The sequence below is a fragment of the Heterocephalus glaber genome, unplaced genomic scaffold, assembly GCF_053883595.1.
Source record: "Heterocephalus glaber isolate CG9 unplaced genomic scaffold, H.glaber_assembly_v1.0 deba00001606, whole genome shotgun sequence".
NCBI classification, from domain to species: Eukaryota; Metazoa; Chordata; class Mammalia; order Rodentia; family Bathyergidae; genus Heterocephalus; species Heterocephalus glaber.
The window spans coordinates 38696424-38714273 of record NW_028258377.1 but is presented as its reverse complement, the minus strand read 5'-3'; the positions used below and the strand labels follow the sequence as shown (position 1 = coordinate 38714273).

The window sequence follows — 17850 nt, the reverse complement described above, 5'->3', positions numbered from 1 at the left end:
CCTCTGCCCTCTCCTCATGGCGCTCTGGGTGACTGTGGTCCTCGCTCTCACCTGCCTCAGTGCCCTCACAGCCCCGGGCCCCGTGCCTTCCTCCGCAGCCCTCAGGGAGCTCATCGAGGAGCTGGCCAACGTCACGCAGAACCACAAGGTGAGTGTGGGCTCAGGACGAGGCCGTGAGCAGCCAGGCCTGGTCGCGTTCCTGTGGCTCAGGAAGTTGTCCCCGGGACCAGGGGCCTGGGCCCGGCAAGGGACAAACACACCCGGGAGGGGAGCCGGTGGCCCCCGGGGGACCAAACTGCCAGACCCCCAGCAGGGCTCCTCCTGAGCTGTTCCCAAGCAGTGGAAAGGAGGGAAAGGTCAGGACCCTCCTAGAGCATTTTGCCATTTTTCCAAATGGATTTTGAACACAGCAATCCAGCCTTTGTTCACAGCATCTTAGTTAATCCATCTGCCACGGAAGGATTCATGGGGAGACAGCTCCCCTCCCCACGGGCAGCACTCTCCCTATCCTGGGCCAGTGCTGGGTGCTTCACATGACCCTGTATCCACTCCCCTCCAGAGGCGGGCAAGAGGACACCACTTTGCTAAGTAAGGGTCAGTGAAGTAGACAAGGCCTGACCAACACCTGCACATCTGTGCTCGTAATGGCAGGGCCCCTTCCGAAGGCAGGGTACTCTGTGCCCAGAGCTGATCACCCTCCATCTGATTTTTCCCGGCCGATAGCGGCCTTGGGCTCCTGTCCCCAGTCAGGTCTGACCCTTCTCTACCGTCCCCTACCCTGGCTACAATGGCCTTTGAGTAAGGTTTTCCCCTGACCAGCTGTGTCTCTCAGCTTTTCTCTCTCAGCTCCAGGACTGAGTACATGTTCTCCCTCAGCCCCTCAAGCGGAGTAGAAATGAAGCTTGGGGCTGTCAAGGGGCTGCTGGGCCTGACCCTGGGCTCTAGCGGGGGTGCCTGTGGGACCCATCCTTGTGGGGAACTGGCCCCGGGCTTGCTGGGCCGGGCCCGCGACTGCCACCAGCACCCCACTCACTGGCTCTCTGCTCCCACAGACTCCCCTCTGCAGCGGCAGCATGGTGTGGAGTGTCAACCTGACAGCTGGCGTGGTAAGGACCTCCAGGAGCTGGGGGTGGCAGCAGGCCCCGGGGCTGGTCTCTCCTGAAGCCTGGGCTCGCTTGGCTGGGCCTTCCTGCCACCCAGACACACCTCCAGCCGGCCCACCTCTGGCCCACCCCTTCCTGTAGACACCCTGAAGGCAGGGCTTGGGGCCTGACCCTGTGGTTTCCTCCCAGTGGTACTGTGCTGCCCGCGAGTCCCTGATCAACGTCTCCAGCTGCAGCGCCCTGCAGAGGACCCAGAAGATCCTGAGCAGTCTCTGCCAGCACAGGGCCGTGGCCAAGGTAAGCAGCCCTCTGCATGTGCACACCCTGGGCGAGCCTGCCTGCCATGGAAGCCGGATGTGGACTTTGGGGTTTACAAGGCCCAGGCTCCAGGGCTCCTGACTCCGACCTGAGCCTCTGTAAAATACGGGAAACACCAGTACCCACCTGGCAGGGACTTTCTGAGGATTAAATGACAGGGCCCCTGGAAAGCCCCTGGGGGTGCTGGCTGTCTGCCTCTTGTCGTCCCACTGAGGTGTTGGTCTCTTTGTCCTGCGCAGGTTTCCAGCTTCCACAACCGAGACACCAAAATTGAAGTGGCCCAATTCGTGCAGACACTGCTCCGATATTTACAGAGCCTTTATCGCCACGGAAACTTCAACTGAGGCACGAAGTGGGCAGAGACAGGCGCTGATTATTTATGCTTCGGATCCATTTCTCTTTCTGACATCAGAAGCTCCTGGGGAGGCGGGAGGAGGGGGAGAAGGGAAGCTGGTTTTAGCTCGGACCTCAGCCTGTGCTGCCCGATTTCCACCCAGCCGGCCCCTTGTCAAGGTGCCCAGGATGGGCTCAAGCTCGGGGAGCCAGGGCGGAAGACTTCATCATGCCAGGCCACACTCCAAGCTGTGGCCCTGTCTCGGGTGCCACCCCTGCCAGACACTTGGCGGGCAGGGGACGCACTTCACACAGGAGCCTGACAGAGAGTGGCCTGGGCACATTTCTTCTTATTATTATTTATGATTGTGTGTTATTTAAATGAGTGTTTGTCGGTATTAGGTGGGGGAGACTGTTGCTGCCCGAGGGCCCCAAGCAGTGAGGGGCCTGGTACTGCGCACTGTGCACACAACTCTGCTACCTCACAGGGCGCCTGGCACCCCTGGGCCTCGCCTGAGCAGGGCTCCTGTCACCAGCCCGCATCCAGCCCTCACTAGAGTAATTTATTGTTTATTATCCCTTAAGTATTTAAACTAAGTTACCAAAGAGTTAATAATATGCGGGAGAGCGGCTGTGTGGGATGGCGGAGGGATTCTGGAGCAAGCTGTTTCATTGACCGTGTCAGCTGGAAACCTGAAATAAAGATGGTGACGGATAGGCCTGCTGATGTTTGCCTCTTTTTTGGCCTCAGACTCAGGGACTCTGAGGGCGGCGGGCTGGCTGGAGGGGAGAGGGCTTGAAGGGCAAGACTGGGCCTGAAACCAGGGACACATGGCGGGAGGGACACAGCCTAGACCGAGGACTCAGGTGGATGGAGCTCAGGGGAGGGAGGTGGCTTGCTCGGGCCGCATGCTGGAAAGAAGCAAAGCCGAAATTGGAAGAAAAAGGCACCCAGAGCGACCGCCCACGCTCTCAATGACGTCTCTCTGCCCAAATGTCGCCTGCATGGACACACCACTTCCCTCTAGACATGGTCATCAGTCTGCCGGGGTCTTCCCCAGGGGGCGTTCCCTGCTTCCAGTCAGTGTCTGGACACTCACCGTTCAGCAGGAGCGAGCTCACCCCCCTGGGCCTCGGGGACTGGCACAGAGCTGAGCGTGAGAGCCAAGGGCCCTGTCCAGATGGCTCCCGGGCGCCCTCTACATCTCCTTGGAATGTCAGGGCCAGCAGCCCCAGGCTGCGGGACACAGCCACAGCGTCTCGGGGGCACCCAGCTCGTGGGGCGGCTCGGGACGCAGCGCCTTTGCAGTGGGTAGTGGGTTGTCAGGGACCAGCCTCTAATCCTGGGTGACAGGCGGGCGCCCTTGAAGGATGCCCAGAGCCCGTGACTGCTTGAGGCCCCGCAGCATCCAAGCAACAGCAGAGACCTGGCCGGGGGCTGGTGACTGACTGACTCGGTTGCTCCTCTCCGGTGTCACCTCGCTGCCACCCAGCGAGAGGGGAGGGGAGAAGCCAAGGAGGCGACGCAGGGAGCCAGGATGCCCAGCCGGGACAAGGCTCGGAAGCAGCACGGGCTGTCGGGCAGGGGTTGGGCTGGCTGCACAGAGGCTGTGTATGAGAGAACACTGATTTTTAAAACAGAACTTGGTGGCCCCTTGTCTGGAGCAGCATCTTTTTTTTTGGCACCAGGGATCGAACTCAGGACCTTCTGCTTTCAAGGCAGGCGCCGGAACCACTGAGCTAAATCCCTGGCCCAAGAAATAATTCTTTTTTTTTTTTTTTTTGGTACTGGGGATCAAACTCGGGTCCATGCGCTTGCAAGGCAGGCGGTGGAACCACTGAGCTAAATCCCTGGCCCTGGAGCAGCATCTTGACCCAGCATCTTCTCCACAACCAAGACACTGACCTGTTGGTCCAAAAAGAAGCTGGAAATACTTCCAGTGAAGTCCCTCGGGAATCCCTCGAGAACAAAGCCTGGCACTGGGGCTCATGGGGGGCAGGGTCCCAAGGGATTCTTTTCAAGGACTTCTTCCAAGCCACTTATTGCAGTGGGCCTGGCAGACGGTGCCCAGTGAAGACAGGGCTGTGCCGGGCCCTGCCACTAGGGGTCCACAGCTCACCACATCCTCAGCCTGGCCTGGGCGCCTGGCTTGGACTTCTGTGACTGTCCTCCAGGCAGGGGCCTGTGATCCCCAGCAGGGTGCAGTGAGCTGCAGAGAGCCAGAAAACTGCCGTGGCTCTTGACAAAGGAGGTGACCCACTTAGGAATGAGAGGAAGAGGGGGAGCAGGAAAAAGGTGTTGTCTGTCAGCCACTGAGGCTAGGACCAAGCCTGGGGTCCTTGGTGGGAGCTGTCTCCAGCCTGTGGTAGCCTGGCTTCTTCATCACCTGCCAGACCCTCAGCAGGGCCCAGGGAGAGGAGATCAGGGTGCCTGGTGAGTGGGAGGAAGATGCTGTTAGGGGCCCGGGGGGGCCCTCAGCACCCCCAAACCCCAGGCCCAGGAGGTTTTTCTAGAAGAGGGGCCAGGGCTCAGGTGAGAAGGGAGACAGACATGCGAGTTTCTGGTGAACCCCGCATCAAACACTTCTGTGTGCTGCCGCAGAGGTGTCAGAATGCTCTGCAAGTCACTTGGAGTTTCTCTGAGGGGTGAGGAGGAGCGGGCACAGGGACAAGGCCCACACCGGCTTCCCTGAGGCCAAGGAGCGGCCTGAGGCTTGGGTTCCCAAGACGCCAGCTGATCAGTTCTTCAGTGCAGCAGCAGGGAGGTGCAGGCACCTTATGCTTGGCCTCACCTAGCTGGCCAGCTGTGACTCACCCCGCTCCCCTGGCCCTCTCCCTTCCGTGGAGCCGGGGGCAGAGGCCGGCCGTGCTCTGGTGTGGACACTCTGCCCGCGACTCGAGGCTTCTGGAGGTGCAGATGGCCGGGACCGGGCACCCTCCTGTGCACTGCCCTCTCTTATTCTGAAAAATAAGTCACGAGGCCTCGTTATCTTCGTTCATTTCTCAGCTCCACCCAGAGCGACAAGGCACAAGGTTTGCAACGAACTTTCCCAGATCAACTGATTTCTCGGCAGTCAGGGAGGGCCCCATGACGAAGCCATTTGAAATCCCAGAAGCGATTTTCTACTTACCACCTCACTTTCTGTTGCTGCCTCTCCCTTCCCCTCCACAGTGCCTTCTCTTGTGGAAAGTGATTCTCTCGCAGCAGCATCAGAAACTCCCCAGCCCAAGCCCTGCCGGGCTGCTGTGCGGTCAGAGGTGACGTAGGCCCAGAGTTAAAATAGCAACTCTCGTCGCTGTGGACAAGTGTGCGGGGTGCACTGCCCTTCCTGAGCCTGGGGCGGGGGGCACCACCGTATCCCCTCCACACCTGCCTCCCCTGACCTGGTGACCCCTGGCCAGAGTGGGGGACACCTGCCCCGCCCAGCGTCTCCGGCGGGGGCCTGCAGTGACCACAAGTCCAGAGGGGCGGCCTCCTCCTCATGTTCCTCTCATTTCTGTTTCCCACATTTTCTGTGAGGCCCACACATTCGTTTCCCAACAGGGAGCAAAGACAAATTTACAAAGCGAAGAACTCCAAAACCATGCCTGGCCTTTGGAGGGAGCAGATCAGGACAGGGCGGAGAAGGCTCAGCAGTGTCCCAGGAGGGGAGCTGGGGCCTACGGGGCGCTTGCAGCCAGAGCAGAGGCCTCCCCTCCGCCGGGCTGGGCCTGGCAGATCCACCAGAGGAGGGCGCTGCAGGGCCTGGGGCAGACGGGAGAAGCCAGCTGCCCATGCAGCCGCTGTGCTGTGCTCCCTGCCGCCAGCCCTCCTCAGCAGGCCCTGTCCTGTCCCCCGTCAGCGAGGCAGGCAGAATGTGCCCTCAGGACTTTGGGGTAACGTCAGCCCAGACCTCAAGTCCTGCTGTGTCCGTGACTCCGGCACCATCACCTGGGCCCAGGCTCAGCCGCCTCTGGGCACCGCAGCGCCACTGTTCATCCTCCAGGAGTTCACGGGGACCACAGGCGCCAGACACCATGCCGGGTGCTGGAGGATGTGTAGGGGCCCTGAGGGCTGCAGGGGAGACAGGAGTCCAGGGGCCCCAAGAGATGCTCCCCCATACACGGGATGCGAGCAGAGGGGCAGATGGAGGAAAGGATGGAGGCCAGGGAGAGGGACCTCAGGGCCAGGGGCTGTGCTGGGGGACTCGGGAGCCTGGGCGGAGCCCGCGCAGGGGAGGGGGCAGGAGCCTCACCAGGCCAGGCCACAGGCGGACGGCCTTAGAGAGCCGGTCTGGCCAATATGTACAAGTTCTATTGTAAGAATAAATATTTTTCACCGCCTGCTGTGCAAGAGCAAGGACCCAAGTTCGATCCCTGCTACCAAAAAAAGAATAAATATTTTACCATCCATTTAAATTTTGATTTTGGGGTGCTGAGGATCAAACCCAAGGCCCGTACGTGAGAGGCAAGGGCTCCACCACTGAGCCAAGCCCCACATAAAATAAAAACCTTTTTATCATAGAGAATTTCAAACATTTCAGAAGTGGCTCCCAGGTCCGGTCCTGCAGCCCCACTAACCAGCACTGCCGGGCAGTGTTGTCACCTCCCTGAGCCACCACAGCAGTGCATAGGGCGGTGAGGACCTGAGCACAGTGCGTCCCACCCAGCAGCACCTCTGCCCGAAGCCCCCATGTGGCCACGGAGACGGAGCCCACAGAGACGGAACCCACAGAGACGGAGACGCTGAGACGGAGCCCGGCTCTGCAGGCCACGCCCGCCGCCCACTGATGCTGATGCCTCTTATCAGCTTCACTCCTCCCCACCCCTCCCACCAACGGCCTGGCCGCTCACCCCTCTGATGACGGCGATACGCGGCCCCCGCTTCTCCTTTCTGAAAACCTTCCGCCTGCGTTCCGCTGGGGGCTGAATGCTGGGGTCATCTCCTGTCTCCCTTCGCCCAGTCATGCTCCTGCGCTGTCATTCTGTCTGGGCTCAGAGCTGTGGCAGCTCATCATTCCTCCCACCTCCTGCTCTCTAAAGAGCCACTATTTTTTCCCCTTGGTTTTTTGAGACAGGGTCTCACTATGTAGTTCAGGCTGGCCTTGAACTCACTATGTAGCCTAGGCTGGCCTCAATCTGAAGAGATCCTCCTGCCTCGGCCTCCTGAGTGCTGAGATCTGTCGTGTACCACCACACCTGACAATTGGCTCAGTTTTAAGGGTCATTTTCCCAAGGTCACTCAGAGTGGCATCAGGTCTCATCGACTCCTGGCCTTAACTTTGACACTAGCATGTGCGAGTGACTTGGATCCACACCATCCTTCCCACTGCCCACCTCCCTGCAGACAGAAAGGTCCATCCCCCCCACTCCCCCTTTGATACTGAGGCTTAGACCCAAGGCCTTCCATGTCCAGCATATGCTAGGCAAGCAATCTTCCATCTGAGCTACATCCTGCCCCATTTAACTCACCTTGAGACAGAGTGTTTCTGTTTCCCTGCCCAGCTGCAAACCCGAAACCCTCTAGCAAGGACAGGATACGGTAGCTCACTGATGAGCCCCCGCTGAACAGGCTCTGGGGGGATGCAGGGCGGGGGCCCATGGGTGGGGAGGCAGGCTCTGAGAGGCCATGGACGGCTGTGTTCAGCAGGCTCTCGGAGCACCATTCAGGACTGGACCTAGGGCTGAAGGGTTCCTGGACAGAGATGGCAAAGCAGAAGAGGAGCGTGACATGGGAGCCTTAGCTCAGGAGCAGAGCAAGGCTTGTCTGGGTTTGTTCCAACGGTTGCATGGGGCCAGGAATAAGAGAACTTCCTTGAACAACTGGAAGTGGCCATGAAGTTCCCTGAAGAGCAGAAGCAGATGGGCCATCCCACCCCACAGAGCCTTGGAGCGGAGGGTGTGGCCGGCCACACAGAGTTGCAAAGGTGGATGTTATGTTTGGGGGGGCACAGAGAGAGGGGGCCATCACCACGAAAGGACCCCCAGTCCTCCAGGAGTCGTGGGTAGGGCAGGTGGGCCCTGAGGTCAGGGAGGAAGGTGAGGACTACTGGCCTCCGGCCGGGTCTGTCACAGTCTCGGGAGCCTCCAGGTTGGGGGCACTGCCTTCCATCGCCGCTGCGCCTGCCTGGGGCAGATGCTGAGGCTCTAAGCTGGACCCACCCTCGGTGCCAACTCTTTGGGCAGGTTCTTATGCAGATCTTGTGCCATGTAGGAGCTGTGACCTCTCCTGTAGCACCTGCCTGAGTTCTCCAACTCGTTCTAGCAAATCCCTGGGAGGGTGGCAACCCCCACATTTGTAACTGGTTGGTCAGGAGAGTAGACTGGAGGCCCCTGGACATGCAGCTGGTCTGGAGGGGGAGTTGGTGGAGCACGAGCCCTGCACCCGTCAGGTTTGGCCCAGCCCCACATAGCAGGTGTCGCAAGTCACCACATTGAGTTTGGGGCCTCGCTGCACAGGCCCAAGGGCAGGATGCTGAGCCTGGTCTGGGGCCAGCAATGTCCGGATTCCCGCTTCACGGGGCGGGAGCGCTGGTGAAACCCGCAGCTCTACAGAGCCTTGTAACACACGCATCAACCTGCAGGACACGGCCCTAGGCGAAGCAAGCCACACCCAGGACCAAGGCCACACGGCATCCCTTCCTTGTGGAATGCAAACAAGGTGCACTGGCAGAAGCAGAGGCTAAACAGTAGTCACCGGGAGGAGGGGGAGGAAGGCTGAGGGAAAAAGGATACAATGTCCTGTTAGAGATAAGCTCAAGGGGTGCCAGAAGTCTGTGACTATAGTTAACAAGAAAACTGTATCCGTAAATATTGGAGAGCAGCTCTTAAGTGATTGCCACAAGTAAATGAGGCAGGCATTTGCTCATTGGCTTGCTTTGACAATCCCACAATGTATACGTTTTATAAATACACACAAGTGTTGTCAATGCTATAACATGAAGAAAAAAGGTGCAAAACACATCACCTTAGCAACAGACATTTCCAGGTGATCGTCTGGAGAAAGTCAGTAGACCAAGGATCAGAAACCAGGCCAGGGGGGCCGGGGATTTAGCTCAGTGGTTTTGCTGCCTACTGCACAAGCGCAAGGACCTGAGTTCGATCCCCAGCACCAAAAAAAAAAAAAATCAAAATTAGAAACCAGGCCAGGGACATGGAGAGAACTGGCTGTGGGGGAAGTGCAGTGCACATTGGGCCCAGGGATCCTTGCTGCAGAGGGGAATGGGGGCTTCAGAACCCAGGGAGTGGCAGGGCGAGGGGCACCCACCAGAGCACAGGGCATGCACAGAGTTCTACTGCACAAGTGGCCATTGCTGAGACCTTGGGACAGTCAAGCTTCAATGTGACCAAGTCTCCTTATCAGTAAAGACCACAGGGGCCTGCTGGGACCCAAACTGGGCCCACCTGGTGTCGCCTGTCCCTCTCCGAAGACCTCACCTTTTGAGAATAGCAAGCCCCCATGCTAGGCCGGGTGTGGAATGTGCCTGTGACCCTCCTTCACCCGGAGAACCGCCCCAGGTCAGCTTTCCCATGACAGGCGTCTCCAGGTGCCCCCATCCGCCCCGTACCTGGAAGAAGCCAGGTCGCAATACCATGCAAGTCACTTTCTTGATATTACTCTATCTTTCCCCAGGAGGACTGCACTAGCACAAACTCGGACACCTGTGGCCTCTTCCTCCTATGCAAAGCAAAAAGGAGCACCAACCCCAAGCTGATAAGATTAATCTAAAGAGCAAATTATGGTGTAATTTCCTATGCTGAAACTTTGTAGTTAATTTTAAAAAAAGGTTTCATTTTCCTCTTGGTCTGATTTCACAGGAACATTTAACCTGTTTTGGTGAGGCATTTTTTCTCCTGGAAGAGAGGCACTGATTGGCCCCAAATGACTGACAATCTGGTGTAACAAAAATTTCCAACGTAAACTCATTTTCCCTTGGTTTCAGCAATTTTAAATCTATATATAGAGATATCTTTGTCAGAATTGCATTGTTAGCTTCCCCTGATAAACTAATTGTCCCACGTTGTCACTGCCAAGAGAGATCTATTGATGGGTCTTGTCCCCCAGCTGACAGTCACCCTGTTCTGCCTCCTAGCATGTACCGGCACCTTCGTCCGTGGCTGCAACGATGCCTTACAAGAAATCATCAATGATCTGAATGTGCTCTCAAGCCAAAAGGTAAGTTGCATCTGGCACCATCTCTCCAGAGGCAGCGGGTATTTCTAGACCCTGAACAGGCCACAGCGGCTGGAGATGCTGGTGGCGGGTGGCTGGAGGCGGACAGGGGCAGAGAGAGCCCTCTCCCCTGCCACTTTCTGCTGGGGACTGTGGGACGCTTGTCAGGGTGAGGGAGTGATAGCTGCCTGGGGGGGTTGTGTCCCACTGAGGTTAACTCTGTCTCTTGCTCCGTGATTCCCACCTTTGCCAAGACTCCATGTGCTGAGCTGGCTGCTGCAGACGTCTTCGCTGCCCCCAAGGTAAGAGGCTGCTCCCTGGTCTTCCTCGGCCGATGGGCCGCCTGGGGAGGGGGGATCCTCCAGCATTTAAACAAGAAACTGCAAGGATAATGAGCAGGTCCGAGTGACCCATAAGGGTTAGGAGTGTTTGTCCTGTGAGAATTCTGATCTGTAAGTTGTTCTGGAGTTTCTGGTTTCGTGTGATTCAGAAGATGGGTTACAGAAAGCTTGGATTCTGTGACCCTAACCAGGAGGAAAAAGCAGGCGAGGAAAAACTCTTGAGGGTTTGCCCGGGCATCGGGGCCCCTGGCACACGGAGGGGTGGGGGGATTCACAAGTGCCTGGAGGATGAAAGGATTGTTCTGGCCCTTTCTGGCCTTTCTGAAAACCCAAACACTCTCACAAAAACAGATATTGAGATTACAGGTCAGGGAGCTTTCACTTTGTCTAAGAAACTTCCTACGGCAACAGAAAAGGTATCGCAGAGCCCTCCTCTCCCGGCCTGTCACCTGACACACGCTGGGCCCGACCGCTCGGCTCCGGAGGCCTCGGCTTGCACTGTGCTGCCCGAGTCCCCTCCGGCCTGTCCGGAGCCGCCCTGCTGAGCACAGTCCCTTCATCCCTGCCTCTGGCTGCCTGGGCATCTGTCACCCCCACCCCCATCTGCAGTGGGAGGAGACAGATGTGACAGCTGATAGTGCCTTTGCTCCGACAAACACATGACTGTGGCCGTATCAATAGCTCTGAGCTCTTCAGTTCCTGTTTTCATGGAAACACACAACTGAGAATGAAAGGCCCAGAGCCTCCACGTACAGTGGTCTCCTAGCTGCCTGCTTCCCATGTGCACTAGAGGGGCACCTGAGCCCCGAGTGGGTGGGCCACACCCCAGAGCCAGGCCACCTGCAGGACCATCCTGCCTCAGGCCGTATCTGGACCACCTTGTCTCATTGGAGATTTCTCCAGGACTCTTTCGTCTATGACGTTTTATGTATCTTTGTACGTATGAGATCTCAAAGTCCTTCTGGCCCAGGTGATGCCTTCTAGTAGCCAAGCTCCTGGGCTGTCCAGGCTTTTTTTTTTTTTAACATTTTTATTTAAGGCCTTTTTTTTTTTTCGGTACCGGGGATCAAACTCAGGATCTTGCACTTGTGAGGCAGGCGGTGGAATCCCTGAGCTAAATCTCTGGCCCTGTCCAGGCTTTCTGAGGCCGCTCTGCCAAGGCCACGGCAAGGGACTGGCTCAGCGGAACCGGCCCCGAGGGGGCGCAGAGGACTGGCGGTGAGGGAGCCCTGGGGCTGAAGCAGCATGAACTAGCTGTGTGCTGTTTGGCAATCTCTCCACCCCCTTCAGCCTCAGTTTCCACACCTGAATATAGGAAAGTGATTGTAAAGGGTTTTGAAGGCTGGTTGGAATCTAGCTCTTGCGTTAGGGGAAAGTGTTAATGTAAGATGATATAATCCTGATTAAAAGCGCAGCCTGGGCGGAGAGCAGCACTGATTCTAGGAAGGAAAGGATCGGAACCTCCTGACTCCGAGCCCGGGGTGACCCTCTAGGCCTTCCCACAGGACCCTGCCCACCTTCCCTCACCCCACGCAGACACCCCCTAAGCCACTCCCCCGCCTTCTGCACACTCACCTGTCTCTCGTGCCCGCCGCAGGCTGCTCTGTGCCTTCTGGCACCAACAAGCGCAGCCTCTCATTCCTTCCTGTCCCTCAGACTCAGCCCAGCCGGCTTATACTAAGGTGTCGGACCGGGAGACACTGTTCTCAGACCCGTGAACCTGTGTGGGAGGCTTCTTTGGGTCCCGGGGCCAAACCCAACACATTCATTTTCTTTCTGTTGAGGATCAAGAATTCCAGCTTTTCCATGTTGAGCAGCATCCTGGTCCTGGCAGTTGCTGGGAAGAATATACTGCTCTAAATCCTAGGCTTTAAAGGCAACACCTGCCCAGGCATAGATGAAATCAAGGCTGTTTGAGGAAAAGCAAAGTGGAGTCAAGCAAGCTACCTGCTCTGTGAGGGACTTTTTGGGTGAAGGCCTTTCCTGGTTATCAAAGAGAACTAAAGTCCATAATTCTTCAGTGAGCTCCATACTGAACTTAAATAGTGTGTGTGTATGTGTGTGTGTGTGTGTGTGTGTGTGTGTGTGTAGGGGTGTTTTTGGTAGTACTGGAGATTGAACCCAGGAAGCACTGAGCTACATCCTCAGCCCTTTCCATTTCATTTTGAGACAGTCTTGCTCAGTTGCTGATTGACCTTGGAATTGGGAAGCCCTTGCCTCAGCTTCCTAAGTGGGGTTATGGGCATGCACCATTACTCCTGGCTCCAATATTGCCTGCCCCACCCCATCTATAGCACTGACTAAATTTGGGTGGAATTGGAGATAATGAAAACAATACCACAGCCCTAAATGAGGGTAGCTGAGAACCACTTAGAATGCTGTCACTGCCACAGGAGCGGCTCCCAGGTGGCCATTCTCTGACATCTGGGTGAGATACACTTGCTTCTGCTGTGGCCTAGGTCGACAGTGGTGGCGAACTTTGGCATGCGTGCCGCAGTGGGCTGTTTATATCACCAAAAGCTCTAACAGGTTCACCATCATGGGCCCAGGATCACCTTCTGAGCCTTTTCCTGAGCAGCTCCAAGCTGCCTGGACCTCGGGGCCGTCTAAGGCCACTCAGGCCCCAGGCAGAGGGGACAGAGGGCCAAGAAGCTGCGGCAGCATAGAGGGCCTTCCTCCTTCAGCAAAACCAGGGAAACTAAATTGCTAGACCTTTAACTAAAACTGCCTTTGGAATTTGCTCTTCAAAATGTTTGCCATCTGATGCAGATTCTTTTCAGTTCAAGTTGCATCCTAACTACCTTTAGCAAATCCTTTGCAAAACACCTTTAGAGGTTTTTCCCTGTATGATGTGGCTATTTCCTGGTTAAAAGCAACAGGCAGCTCAGGCTTTTTTTGACTGTTCCTTTCAAAAAATCAGTGTAATAACACTAATGATTTGTCTTGATGGAATCATTGTTTAGAATGTAAAAATGGGGAAAGTGGCCACTTATTTCCATTAGTCCTTTTTATATTGAATACTTCGTTAGATACATGTTACTCCCCTCCCCTCTTTTTAGTCAATATTTGTAGTAAAAGAAAAAATGATGATATAATATGGAAAGTCTAAACTGCATGCTCTGGAAACATTTTTTTCAGATGCATTTGGTTTAAAGGGTAGGTATAAGACTCTCAGAATCCAAACAGCCAAACGTTACTGTAAATCCATTTGTTTTCTCTTTTCACATGGGGAATAATGTCAAATGTGCTATGCAGCCAGGTTAACGTTTTAGACAAACTTGATTGACTTTTCATATAAACTGTTACAATGCACACTGATTGTATATAAAAACCTTATATGTGACAAATTAAATTTAAGAAAAAGAAAAAAAAAACAACAACAGGCCGTTTAATTCCTGGGCTTCAAGCCAAAGTTTCAGAAAAGCCCGACTAGGTTTTGATGGGAAACGCAAAGGCGCTCTGCTTCGGCCTTCCTGAATCTCATGTGCGCACCAGCAGCAAGGGCTCGCTTGCTCGGGCACAGCAGGGTCGCCCCCGCTGTCCTTGCCCTCTGCCCACCCCAGAGCACGCAGGCGAGACCTGGCCCCACTGTCGCACTTCCCACTAAGCCAGGGACCAGAAGCGAGCTCGGCCGGCCGGGTGGCCTGGAGCACCTGCCCCAGGCGGAAAGGGAGGCGCGGTGGATTCTGGGTCCACAGCGTCCTGAAGTCCCTACGATCACAGAGCTGTCTCACTGCCACTCTATTTACAGAAGAAAAATCGGCCACAATAGGACATGGATAAACTACAGCGCAAACGTGCAACTGGTCTCCCGGCAGCTCCTAGTGCCCTGCTCTGGGGACTCCGGGAAACTAGCAGGCTAGGTCAAGGGTGAAAGTCACAGGACAGCGCCAACAGTTGGTCCTTACTGGGGGGGATTTAACAACCTGGAAAGATGTTTAGCAAAATATTATCGGTCGTTATCTCTGGCTGGTGGGACTGCTAAATATGCCTAATGTTGAAATCTGGAGAAAGTGTGTTGGAACAGTGCTTCTCAGGTCAGGCCTCAGGGATCCTGTCACCACACCCTGACTCAGTGGGCCTAGGAGCCGCTTTTCTAACAAGTTCCTGGCAACGCCCCTGCCGCCGGTCGGCCATGGCCACTTTGAGGATCAAGGCCCCCGGGTGTCCTGGCAAAGGCTAAGGCAGCTTCATCGACCTGGATGATGAAGTTGGGCTCAATGAGATGACACAGTCGCTCCCCAGCTTCCCATAAGAGCTGCCGCCCAGCTGTCCCTCCCCTCTGCTAGGCCCAGCGTCCCCAGAAGAGCTGTGCACCCAGCACCACGCCAGCATGGCCGCGTTCCAGAGTCCTCACTCTGCGCCACTCCTGGCCAAAGGCCCCTTGCAGCAGCTCTGTCCAGGGCCCAGTCCAACGGTCCTTCTCCCGGCCTCCCCTGACCCCTCAGGCCAGACCCCTGCACCCCTTTTACTGACCTGCTGCACGGAAGAAGTGCCCAGCCTCCACACTGTGGGAGCCCAAACTCCTGCACACACGGCTCTCCTGTGGGGCACGCCGCCTGGGAGCGGGCGCCAAGCCACAACCTGCTGCCCAGACACCGCCCCTGTCATGCAGCGTGCTGTGGGGCTTCCAGGGTCAGCTTGCAGGAAAGGAGCTAGCATGACATAAAGACAGAGACGGGCTTCAGCGACCGCGGCCCTGTGCTCAGATCCCTGCTCCACTGTGGCCAGATCACCTGGCTTTGTTCAGGGGCCCTTCCACCACACTCTCCATGGGAAAAGAATCGGGAGGCTCTGAGTAGAAGGCTGAGCATTGCTGAGCAATTGCCAGAGGCTCACGGCTGATGAGCGGCCTTCCTTCGTGGTGCAAGGCTACTTGAATAGAGTAGATCCATACAACTCAACCTTCTCTGTGTCTTCCTGGAAGGAAGAAACCAGGAGAAACCTCTCCCCTGTGTCCACAACAGAGAAGCACATGGCCCTCTGGCGTTTCTCTTTGCAGGACACAGCCGAGAAGCTGTGCCAGGCTGTGACAGTGCTGCATCGCACATCCTACCTCGGGGTGGGGCTTTCGTGCCTGAACAGACACAGAGAATCAGTCTTTCTGGTTCTCCTGAAGAAGGTCTACAGGAACCTCAGGAGCATGGTTCAGCCGGTAAGCCTCATACGGAACGACCCTCCCTCCGATAACCAGCCTCCGCCCAGGCTCCACCCCAGGTGCTGCTTTGGGAGCCAGGATGCAGCTTCAGAGGTAGAAAAGCCAAACATGCGATCCGACGTCGGCCAGGGAGAGAACAGGGAGAAAGCGAGGGGCACGAGCACAGGCCGTGGGCGAGGAGACCGATGTGGGAATCAGCCACGCTGAGCAACACGTGGACGGAGCGGGCCGCGGGGTTCACACACAGGAACAGCTGTGCGGCGGCGGGAGGATGAGCCCACACGGGCCTTTGGGTCCCCCCAAGCCCGAGCCTGGTGGGAGACACCTGCAGAGCTCTGGGCGGGCCAGGGGTAATGCTCTGACTTTAAGCAACTGGCAAAGAGTGCCGGGGAGTTGAGAGGCGTCGCCGGGGGCCTGGGGGAGACGCCGCAGACAGCCAGAGAGGGCGCGTGGGCTAGGGCAGCAGGGAGCTGCTGGGTGTGGGCGCAGCACAGCTAACAGCAGAGCGCACGGACCTGCACACAGGGTGGCGTCCTGCTGCCCTGCCTGAGCCCTTTGGGGCCGGTTGGTGCCTCAGAGACGGGGGAGCGCGGGGCGAAGCAGGGCTTGGGGCTGAGCCGAGGATGGAGCTCAGCGACGTGGAGCTGTGAGCACTGCTCGGGGAGTCCACTGCGGGGCTCCATCCCCGGCACCATGGAAAAGAAACACAAGGAAGGGCATCCACCGGGAGCCCAGGTAGAGGTGTTAAGATGAATGCCGCTAGGAGAGCTCGGAACTAGGAGTGGGAGCGGAGAGTGCTCAGGTAACGTGTAAGTGCCGAGAGAGACAGAGAGCCAGGCCGAGCCCGAGACAGTCCACGCCCGAGTGCAGGGAGAGGAGCGCCCAGCACGGGGCCTGGGAAGCTCTGCCAAGGAAGGGGAGGGAAACGTGGCGTGGCTGCGGTCCCAGGAGGCAAGTGAGGAAACTCTTCTGGGGAGGGAGCGACCGTCCTGGCCCCTGCGTCCTGGCCCGCAAGGTCGAACGAGATGGACTGACGAGGCCGCTGGGCTTGGCACGATGGCGGTCACGGGCCGAGCTGACAGAGAGGCACAGGCAGGGAGAAAGACGGGAGAGTGGGCGGGCAGTGGGAAGTCTGGGCTGCTCTGCTCTGAGAGAGAGACGTGGACTCACAGCCCAGGGGCACGTGTGGAGCGAGGGAAGCACAGCAGTGCCGCGTGGTGCCGCTGGCCGCTGCTTCCCGGCGGGAGGGCGACCCGGCTGTCCCTGGCGGCTCAGGAGCCAGCAGAGCCAGGGCCAGTGGGCAGGGCCGAGCCGCACCTCCGCACGGCCCCCTGAGCAGCCCCAGCTGGAGACTGTGGGCTCTGAAGACAGACGTGGCCTGGGGCCGTGCTGCAGTCACCAGTGCCGCAGGCACCAAATCGCAGGCGAATCCTGGGCCCGGCGGCCACGACTCCCAGCCGGGCCAGACTGCAGGCCCTGGCGATGCCAGTCAGCTCGACCCCGCACACGGGCGGCAGTAAGACGCCAGGCCCTGACCTGAGCTAACACGAGGTTTCTTTTGTAGAACTGTTCTGTGAGTGAACTCAAGCAGACGACGTTGAAAGACTTCTTGGAAAACCTAAAAACGATCCTGAAAAAGAAATACTCAGAGTGTTGACGCTCGACATTTTAATTTATGAATTTTAATGGCTTTATTTTAAAAATATTTATATATTTATAACTCATTATAAAATAAAGTATATGTAAAATCTAATGGCAGTGTTTAATGGTATTGGGTATGTTTACTTGGCAAATGAGGTTTGTAACTTTTATAGAAACCAGTTGTAGTTACTGAGAGGATATAAATGGTTTGGGACCAAGTGGAAAGACTACTTCTTTCTCAAGGACTTCCTTCTTGGGAAATTAATACACAAGATGATTACAGAACACAAAGCCACGCAATATGTGTGTCAGGAGAGCTTGCACAGTGAGACTGAGCCCTGCTGTCACATATTTCTGACTGAAAAGGTATCGGTTGGATGCTTAGAACATTTTTCTCCCACTGGGGAAAGAAATGAGTAATTCGCATTCACTAGATGTCTCTGCAGTAACCGATATTCAAAGTCATCATAATGCGAATCCTCCGATAGACAAGACACACGAGACTTAATGATGGGCAGAGGGCAGACCCTAAATCCTCCCACCTGACAACATAACAGGGACACGGCTGGGAAGTCAGGCAGAGCAGAGAAAGGGGCTGATCTCCCGGTTGCCCCGGGAGAGGGTTGGTCAGAGAGCACTGTCTCAGGTCTGGGGAGCAAGAGCAAGAGATTTGCGACTCAAAGCTGCAGAGGTAATAGAACTAAAAATATTTACTACAAAACACTCAGAAGGGAAGCTGAATGTGCTGGCACACGACTGCCATCCCAGCTACTCCAGAGGCTGAGGCAGGAGGATGCTTGTGCC

General features: G+C 56.6%; 2 protein-coding genes across 2 annotated transcripts; both read left to right on the top strand.

Annotated features, from left to right (window-relative positions):
* Positions 1-16: 16 nt before the first annotated feature.
* On the top strand, positions 17-1791 carry Il13 (interleukin 13). The gene is made up of 4 exons (XM_004836611.3): positions 17-148; positions 1053-1103; positions 1293-1400; positions 1661-1791. Exons 1-4 carry the CDS (start codon positions 17-19, stop codon positions 1763-1765), a joined length of 396 nt encoding a protein of 131 aa, XP_004836668.1. The 3' UTR covers positions 1766-1791.
* Positions 1792-9780: 7989 nt separating this feature from the next.
* On the top strand, positions 9781-17158 carry Il4 (interleukin 4). The gene is made up of 5 exons (XM_087194479.1): positions 9781-9909; positions 10161-10208; positions 10397-10663; positions 15250-15402; positions 16970-17158. The coding sequence occupies exons 1-5, from the start codon at positions 9781-9783 to the stop codon at positions 17060-17062; spliced, it is 690 nt and encodes a 229-aa protein (XP_087050605.1). The 3' UTR covers positions 17063-17158.
* The last annotated feature ends 692 nt before the right edge of the window (positions 17159-17850 follow it).

Coding starts and splice junctions, on each gene's coding strand:
- Il13 (XM_004836611.3), top strand. CDS start 17: ATGGCGCTCTGGGTGACTGTGGTCCTCGCTCTCACCTGCCTCAGTGCC. Junction 149..1,052: donor ACGTCACGCAGAACCACAAG/GTGAGTGTGGGC, acceptor CTGCTCCCACAG/ACTCCCCTCTGCAGCGGCAG. Junction 1,104..1,292: donor GTGTCAACCTGACAGCTGGC/GTGGTAAGGACC, acceptor GTTTCCTCCCAG/TGGTACTGTGCTGCCCGCGA.
- Il4 (XM_087194479.1), top strand. CDS start 9,781: ATGGGTCTTGTCCCCCAGCTGACAGTCACCCTGTTCTGCCTCCTAGCA. Junction 9,910..10,160: donor ATGTGCTCTCAAGCCAAAAG/GTAAGTTGCATC, acceptor ACCTTTGCCAAG/ACTCCATGTGCTGAGCTGGC. Junction 15,403..16,969: donor TCAGGAGCATGGTTCAGCCG/GTAAGCCTCATA, acceptor TTTCTTTTGTAG/AACTGTTCTGTGAGTGAACT.